We start from the raw sequence: 8,848 nt of genomic DNA on the forward strand, positions 1-8,848 counted from the left end.
TAGGTAAACTAAAAAATGGTTTCAAATATAGTTATATCTCCATTCTATTTTTTTACACTTTTAAAAACCTTATTCGTCAATGACCCATATATATATATATATATATATAAAAAAATTTTTTTGAGACTTGAGACTTGAGAGAGAACATTGTATGTAGACTTTTCATATGCTTTGTTTTCTTTATTGTGTTTGATAATAAACGGCAATGACACAGAGAAAGATGTCCCCTTCCACATGAATGGCCCTTTTTTCATAATATCATTTGAAGTTTGAATGTGTAATTATTTGAAATGTTGGCAAGCACCCCAGCAGTGAGTTGGACAAGCATGTGAGCGGTAAAGAGGTCACCAGGAAGAAATGTAGAGAGCTGTTTCGATTTTTAGAACTCATTAACTACAAAAATGCGTCCTTTGTTTGTTGTTTAGAGTAGTAAATTAGGCCAGATGTTGATGGAAACAACTCTTTTTGACCCAAAACTAAGGGTGTATGGATTGTCTGAGTGGATGCAGTGAGTCAGATCAATCTATGCAATGTGAAAATGGAGCACAATGACAGTTTCAATAAGGACTGATTAACATCCCTTATCGTGAGAACTGCTCAGTGACCTGAATGTGGTCTGAAACGATTCTCCATGTTCCAGCTAAATAATGATCAGCCTATTCTAGCCTTCAGTCTGTTTCAGGATAGTGACTTGACCTACTTGAGAAAAAAAAAATAGATGTATTTATCCCAGCAGTCATTATTAAAACTGAATATAGTTTTATTTTGACCTTTAATTGTGTTTGAGTGAATCAAAAATTATTGTACCCTTAGTACTATAACACAGCACTACATGGAAAAACATATGCGAGCACCGCAGCTTCTAATTAATGGGCAAACTATTTGGCTAGGCCCTTTAATTCCCGGGAACAAAAATCTAAAATACAATGGCATTCTTTAGAATGTGTTTCCAAATTTTTGACAAGAGGGCTTTTTTTGTCTTACAACATGACAATGCCTCCTTTGGCCACAAAGCAAGGCCCATAAATTAATGATTTACTGAAGAACTTGACAGGCCTAAACATAAGTTCAGACTTGAACCCCATTGAACACCTGTGGAATAAACTTGACTGCAACATCATTCATCTTCGGACACTGACATCAGATTGGGAGCATATCCCCATAGCCATGTTTGATGACTTACAAGGAGAGTGAAAACCATTAATGCCAAAGGTTTTGATATTAAATGCTCAACAAGAATATAAAGTGTGGTGTTTGAGTATCAGCATACTTTTGGATATATAGTGTAAAACAACCTAAGGATATAGGTTGTGTGTGTGTGTGTCTGTATAGTGTAAAACAACCTTCATTCACAATAAATGAACTATTAAAGCTATCAACTAAACATTTTATATGATTTATATGATTATATGATGATTTGTAAATGCCATAAAATGAACAGAGAGGGGAAAAAAAACATTAATCAGACCTGCTTAACTTTTTTTTTATTAATATTACAGTTCATCTTAACATAGAAAATATGAATCATATAAATCTTATAATTATTTTTTATAAATCTTTGCAAATCATTTAGAAGTGTATTATTTTGTTTTAAAAAAAAACTTTAAAAATGACAATATCTGTAGACTTTTAAAATAGAAAGATGTAATTACACAGTCAAGTGCATTATGTCACTCAAGGATGTCTGTCTCACTGGCTTGTTGGTGGAGGTAGGTCAAGTTGCTAGAGGTAATTTGTGATTTTAAAGGTTGATAGTCTGTATCTTTACTTTCAGTGGTACCAGGAGTCATGAAGCCCTTTCCAGGTTTGTGTACAGTTTCCTTAACGCATCGGATTCCATGTTGAATTCTCGTTCTGTTCCATATCTGGGACTCAATCTCAGAGCTGGATGTGACGAAACAAAACATACATTTTGATTCCATACATGCTGATTCCACATAACTCACATGAGCAATATATCAATAGAAGAAATAGAAGAGTGACTATTAGGATGTGTCAGATATTTACTTTGAAGATGGCTCTGCTGCTCCTTCTGCTAGTAAATACGCATCAAAAATAACTGTTTCTGTATTGGCCAAACAAAACCCATTGGCCCTTCTGACATCTGTAGAAAAGCATCATATTATATTAGCTAAAAAACTTGATTAAAATCCAAAATCAGTTCTCTGTAAGATCAAGAAAATAGGAGAATTCATGACTACAAACCAGCTACAGTGACAGGACTCTTGTTGAAAGGCTGGATTGGTTCATACATGGTTTTCAAGGTATAGTCAACAGGTGAAGTCTTGAAAAATGTAAGAACTGCCTCAGACTGAGAGAACTGTAAAGTAAATTACTTGCATAATTATTGAACCTATACAATAGGGCATCAATTCAATTATTACTGACATAGGGGATGGGCAGGCTATTCTTTAGAATGACCTTTTGTGGCATTTTGATTATATTTCTCAATAATTTTTCCACTTCATCCAACCTGGTTTCAACATCATTATTTTCTTCTGCTTCCTTTATCCTCTGTAGTGCTGAAAAACATGAACACATACAACAAGTCTCCAATCAGTTAAATCGCCACTTATTTCAAATGTCATAAATGCACATAAATGTCATACCATCAAGCATCAACAAACGTCCTCTGTCGTCTGGAAATGATTTACTCAAATTCTTAACAAGTTTCACTAAATCGTGATATCGCCTTCGCAGATATGTTATGCTTTTTTCAGACCATTCGGTCCTAATCTCGAAAAACTCGTCTTCTTCTCCAGCAGGACCAACAGCGAAGCGGTCGAGCCCAACGACCCAGCAGTCATTTACGCTCAGGTGAGGCAAGAAATCCGTATCAACACCTGCCATAACTGAATCGTGTCAAACACATTAAATAGAAATTATCTCGAAATTAAATTTGATATATATAAAGAAATAAGTAAAGAGAAGATGCATTCCGCTTCAAAATCGAAAACCGGCTAAATATCCATCAAAATTAGAAAGCAAATCGTGGGATTACATTCGTGGGATACGCAAATCTTCTGACACAAGTTGTACAAACTTCAAACTCCTCTGCTTTCCTCTTCGCCTGCAGATAGTGACCTCTAAACGCCCCATGTGTGCGCAGTCCCTGTGAATTCCCATCCAAAACCATGAATTTCTCAAGTTCACACATCGACTGCAACTGTTAAAGGTCATCGAGTCTGTTATTCCTGTCGGGTGCTAGTGGGCGTTCCTATTCTGTCGCAGTATCCAATTGTGTCAGGCGGCAGGTCACTAACGGCAATGTCATTGGTTGCCGCCGCTGCTCGTTTGCATAATGCATTGAGTTGAGCTCGAGGTGATGGTAAAAAAAAAAAAAAAAAAACGTAATTAAAAGTAAACTACTTTTACCCAGTTTCCTTCTCATTACTCCCAAAGTAAATGTTACAAATGTATGTATCCTTAAAACTTTTAATTAAAACAAACATTTAAAAGCGCCTACATAAAGCTTGTAGTCCTCTGTTAAAGTGAAATTTGGCTGATGGTGCACTGAGCAACAGGTTGGATAATCCAGTTTCTATTGGATTGCTAGTGGGATTTGCTTGTAGTTTTAAGCGCAGTATTACACTTGCTGTATCATGGCATTAGTCAATCCTTTCATCCCTTACTATTTTAAATCTATAATTAACCACCGAATACAATAGAGTAAATTACATTCACCTATATGACTTTAATAACTGTGTCAATGCTGAGGTGATCAACATAATATTCCAATAGCAATGGTATATGGAATTTACTGATTTACTTTGTTTGCATAAGAAAACAATACTTTGCTCTGTCATTATAAAATAAGTGACTGGAATAAAATAAGTGACTGGAAAGAGAAAACTCCCAAGGCAAAGGAATAAAAAATGTATATTAAAAAAAATACATTTTATTTACAAATCATATCACTTGGATGTCCGTGCTCTTTGAGAAGGTGCGGTTTGGGAGCCAGAACCAGAGCTGATCCTCTGCCCCAGTGCGGCGGTTTGTTCGGCACTGTGATGTTTCCTCATGTGTCGCACCAGCAGCTGGCGGTCTGGTGTGGAATACTGGCACAGGTGACAAGGGAATGACTCTCCTGTGTGATGACGCCGTGAATGGAGGTCTAAGCTCTTCTTCTGGATGCTGAAGCAAAACGCAGAGGACTATTCTTAGCTAGAGATGTTGTATGAAACAAGTGTAGTCTGTCGACTTTATGACAGGCGAGTACATGTACCTGCTGTATGGACAGTACTGGCAGCAGTAAGGCTTTTCTTGTGTGTGCGTCCTTGAGTGTCGGCGCAGAGAGCTTCTATCAATAGAAGCATAGGAACACTGTGAACACTTGTATGGCTTCTCACCTAAAGCAAAAAGAAAAACAAATCACTAGAATTCTCACACTCAGGCAGTGCAATGGCATGGCAACTGTTCTATGAGAACCAGTCTTTTGAAAGGAATTCCATTAAGCTTTAAATCTCTGCATGTCACCATGAGCCGTCTTTCTCCATATATTTGCTCCATTTCTAATTAAAGTAGCGTGGGAATGTCATTTAATGGCCTGGCTCTGATAATAATAATTTCTGTTTAGTGACCAGGAATAATAAAGGAGTGATGGACAAGATGTGTGACTGTCATTCCGAAAACAATGATCTATTGCCACTGCTTTTAAGTGTTTAATATTAAAAGATGATATCTACAATGTGCTTGAAACTGCACCTGTGTGGACGCGCAGGTGCTGTTTGAGTGAGGCTTTGAGACGAGTGCAGTAGTGGCAGTGTGGGCACTTAAATGGCTTATCTCCTTGATGAATGCCCATGTGACGCCGCATGGTCAACTTGGTAGAAAACTTCCTGTACAGAGATAGACAGAGGTAAATTATAGAAAACTGACAATCAAAAGTTATCGCAAAAGAAAAGGAAAGGCATGTTAAGCATGATTATTCTAGATATAATTTTTTTTTTTTATTAATGTTTGGGGCCAGTAAGATTTTATTCATACTTTTATTCAGCAAGGACACATTAACTTGATCAAAAGTGACATTTATAATGTTACAAAAGATTTCCATTTCAAATAAATGCTGTTCTTTTGAACCTTTTATTTATCACATAATAACAATCCTTTGAACAGTAGTGTATGTACTATAATATACGACCACATTAAGTCAAAATAATATAGCAAGGAAAGAAATGATTCTCGTACTTGTCACAGAGGTTGCAGCAGAACTCTTTCCGTCTGGAAACAGTGAGTCCAACAGATGTCTCACCCTTCAGGTGAACCACTCTGTCCTTTCCTCCTTCTTTGCTCTTTTCCCTTCCCGCAACCATGTTTTTCAACCTCTTCTTCCTAACCTGGGACCATGACTCTGGCTTCATTCCTCTGAGGCATTCTGGGTATTTGGTGGATGAGTTAAGTTGCTGGTTTTCTCTGAGTACAGGCAAAGAAGTCGGTTTCAGCAGTCTGACAGTCTCACCAAATACTCTTTAAAGCAGTGGTTCTCAACCTTTTGGACTCCGAGACCCCTGTCGTCCACAATCATTTTTGAATATATTAAATCTACAGATACTCATTGTTTCTGTAAATTTCAGGATTTCAGAAGTTTCAAGAGGCGAATGTTCTTCAGGGTTCCCACTCTTGTTAACCAATGAATTTGTATGATTTTCTTTTCATTAATTTGTGGTTTACTTAATAAAGATTAAGGATGAGGTTAATATTTTTTATAAATATTTAATAAAGATTAAGGATGAGATTAATATTTTATACATTTTTATTTCTACCCGATGATAACAAAAGATACTTACATACTGTGAGCAATCTGTTTTTCTTGATCAGCCTGTTTGTGTTGAGTGTGAATATGCTTCAGTGTTTTCTTCCATGACTTCTCTTAAAAAAACAAAAAAACAAAAAAACAAAAAATATAAGAAACAGCAAAACTCAACAGAAATACAGAGCAAGACAAAGAAAATGGCTATGAAATGTTTCAAATTATTAAACATTTTAAAGTTTATGATTTTCGGTGTCTGAGACGAAAAAGACTTTATCCAATATTGGGTACTATACGGTTATCCGGACCACACCTGACCACACGTGACCACAACCGCTCTTGGTTGGTCGTAACCCCAGTGACGGGTAGGTTTAGGGGCGGGGTTGGGGTAGGTCATCACATGTGGTCCGGATAACCGTATAGTACCCAATATTTAATTAAAAATAAATTTATAATTGAATGTTACGGGTCTGGATAAAATAAATATTAAAAACACATGTTAAAAAGAACAAACACTGCTATTGTGATTATGCTTTGGATCAGAACCAACTTTTAGGGTAAATCTAGCCCAACAATTCAGCAAAGACGATTTTGATCTGTACATCCTGCCAATACACATTAATAAAATACTAGTTCAAAACTTACAATTCTTGTACTGGGGTCAAGTCTTTCAAAATGTGGACTTCAACATAGGCTATAGCTTGTCACACCTGTATAGCATACAGTAAATAATTTGTACCTTTGAAATCACAGTGTAAGCATTTAAATCCTTCTTGAAAATGACATTGTTGGTGTATTTCCCACTCCTTCCCTGAGTGACACCATTCCAGGCACAGAGAACACTGCACCAGCCCTCCAGACTCAGATCGACAGTGATGCCGCTGATTATGCCTTTCTTCATGTGCTTCACAAGAATCAGCTCTCCTAAATGTCCTGGGGCAAACACTACATTTATGCCTCTTTGAGCCTTTTCTTTTTCCATGTCCCCTCCAGTGTTGCTCCATATCAACCCACTCCTCTGATTCGCAACCGCAGCGAGGGCATCTGAAGCCTTGGTCTCCACTATGGCATTTTAGGTGCACCTCTAGCATGCTACGACTGGATGCAACTGTCTGGCAGAGGATACAGGCCAATCCGCCATCCTCCTCCTCAGACGGCTTCTGCATTTCAGCATCCATGCAGGGATCTCCAGCATCCTGCTCACCTTCTGGATGGGATAGGCTTTTTGTTGAATTTGCAGACTGAGGTGGACACTTCGTGCTTGAGATTCTGCACAACCCAAGAGTCATGAGATGAGCCGACTGGGCCATTTCCTCATCCTGAACTTCTGTGTCCATTCCACTGCTCAAAGGAACAGCCAGATCTGTGCCAGTATCCTCTAGCTGAAACACAGCTTCCTCCTCGCTGTCCTCATCATGCCTACCCTCCTCAAAGAGTGTGCTCACCTTCATAAAACAAAAGTTTACATGTAAATGATCTAATATTTCAAATTAAATTAAAGGAATAGTCCACCCTAAAATGTGAATTCTGTCATCATTTACTTCTTGTTCCAAACCTGTATGACTTTCTTTTGTGGAACATAAAAGAAGATATTTTGAAGAATGTTGGTAAGCAAACAGTTTTGGTTCCCATTGAACTTAAACTGTTTGGTTACCAATATTCTTAAAAGGGTCTTCTTTTATGTTCCACAGAAGAAAGCCCATCACACAGGTTTGGAACAACATGAGGGTGAGTAAATTATGACAGAATTTTCATTTTTGGATGGACTATCCCTTTAACATTGCAGGAATCTTTATAGTCACCTCACAAGTTTGTGCCACATGCAAGTTGCCATCAGAGTTGGAGCCCAGGCCAATGTCACATGACCGTGGGCTGATGTTTTGAAACATGCCGTACATCGGGAGGAGGAAAGACATACGCTCCATGTCCATCTGATCCTCGTTGCTTTTTGAGCCAGAATGGAGGTCGCTCTCTAGGTCGTATGGAGAGCTGTTATGGTCGACCTCATCTTCATCAACGACCCTCATTCCTACGCCCAAACTCTCCTCATCCTCTTTCTCCAGACATGGCAGATGGGGGCATGGGGACACTGGATCATGTCTTTCCATGACATGATGGCTAATCTTGGCTTTTTGGTTGCTGGTAAATTGACAGACTCTACATCGGTATACTTCAACTAAGAAAGCTTCCACTAAAGAGGACATATGAGCTTCAATGCCTTCGGCTGAGCTGCAGTAGAGACTGGAAGTGACATTTTCTTCTGCAATTCGAAGGGTTACTGGTTGAACGTCTTGATATGCATCTTTAAACCCACCCATTCTAGGAAACATTAGAAGAAGAAAATAGATCAGTTAGTCATTATACGGTCTTGTAAATTATCCTAAGTATGAAATATTTATTGTTTTTTAATTAACAATTAATGTTAAATGAAGATTAAGATGCTTAAGTCGTGGTTGTGGCCAAATTATTGCACCAAGTGAGAGTGACAAGAAACAGGTCTTTCATTTTCCCTTTCAAAATCACTTAAATTACCTTTCTCCCATTCTGATGTTTCTGTTATTTTTGAAAGATCCTGCTGTGCTGAATTGTTTGACGAAGATAGTAGATTCACAGTGTCTGACTGTGATACCAGTACTAACTTCAAAATAAACAATCAAACTGTCTTCCAAATATTAATTTAAAAGGTTCTGATTAGATATTTGCGAACAGGTGACCGTGTACCTAATAAAGTGTCCGGTTATGTGTAAAGGATGTGTAAATTATGTACGTACCTGCATCAAAAGAGTGGTGTCTTTAAATGACGTAGCTTGTGCTGCGGAAGCAAACGTGCGGTTTAGGGACCACGGCGTAATTACAATCCACAGCATAAAATGTGACATTTGCTATATTTTTCTCTGTACTGACAAAATTAAACGTTGTTTTCGTGCTCGAACCTAATTTACAAATACTTTAAGTGTGTAGGCAAAATAGTGAACACTAAATCGATGACAACTGTTCGTAGACAAGACATTTTCTAAGATCCCTTCGTTCGTCAGCGTTTAATACACACTGCGCATGCGGTGTTTGGTAAAGAATGACCCAATGAACTTAACCGATTAG

The 8,848-nt window shown here is 37.8% G+C and overlaps 1 protein-coding gene across 4 annotated transcripts; it reads right to left on the reverse strand.

Moving 5' to 3' along the window:
* Window positions 1-1,469: 1,469 nt before the first annotated feature.
* Window positions 1,470-8,805, reverse strand: LOC311291783 (PX domain-containing protein 1). 4 transcript variants are annotated; one of them, XM_084411033.1, is made up of 9 exons: window positions 8,521-8,805; window positions 7,552-8,068; window positions 6,489-7,194; window positions 5,787-5,868; window positions 5,188-5,412; window positions 4,705-4,838; window positions 4,226-4,349; window positions 3,907-4,134; window positions 2,384-2,522 (listed from the first exon to the last, which is right to left on the reverse strand). In XM_084411033.1, the coding sequence occupies exons 2-8, from the start codon at window positions 8,065-8,067 to the stop codon at window positions 3,915-3,917; spliced, it is 2,007 nt and encodes a 668-aa protein (XP_084267159.1). In that variant the 5' UTR covers window position 8,068; window positions 8,521-8,805; the 3' UTR covers window positions 2,384-2,522; window positions 3,907-3,914. The 4 variants fall into 4 exon arrangements, with proteins under 4 accessions (XP_084267161.1, XP_084267160.1, XP_084267159.1 ...); XM_084411032.1 differs by lacking the exon at window positions 8,521-8,805 and adding an exon at window positions 8,282-8,518; XM_084411035.1 differs by lacking the exons at window positions 3,907-4,134; window positions 4,226-4,349; window positions 4,705-4,838; ... (3 more) ...; window positions 7,552-8,068; window positions 8,521-8,805 and adding exons at window positions 1,470-1,884; window positions 2,008-2,104; window positions 2,206-2,320; window positions 2,610-2,852; window positions 3,002-3,164 and having other exon boundaries at window positions 2,422-2,522.
* Window positions 8,806-8,848: the final 43 nt, after the last annotated feature.

Source organism: Rutilus rutilus (genome assembly GCF_951802725.1).
Source record: "Rutilus rutilus genome assembly, chromosome: 6".
NCBI classification, from domain to species: domain Eukaryota; kingdom Metazoa; phylum Chordata; class Actinopteri; order Cypriniformes; family Leuciscidae; genus Rutilus; species Rutilus rutilus.

What these genes read in the sequence shown, in the direction of transcription:
- LOC311291783 (XM_084411032.1), bottom strand. An exon ending in AAACAGATTGCTCACAGTAT is followed by an intron (nt 5,413 to 5,786) that starts GTAAGTATCTTT and finishes GCCTGTACTCAG; the next exon opens with AGAAAACCAGCAACTTAACT. An exon ending in CAGTACTGTCCATACAGCAG is followed by an intron (nt 4,135 to 4,225) that starts GTACATGTACTC and finishes GTTTTGCTTCAG; the next exon opens with CATCCAGAAGAAGAGCTTAG.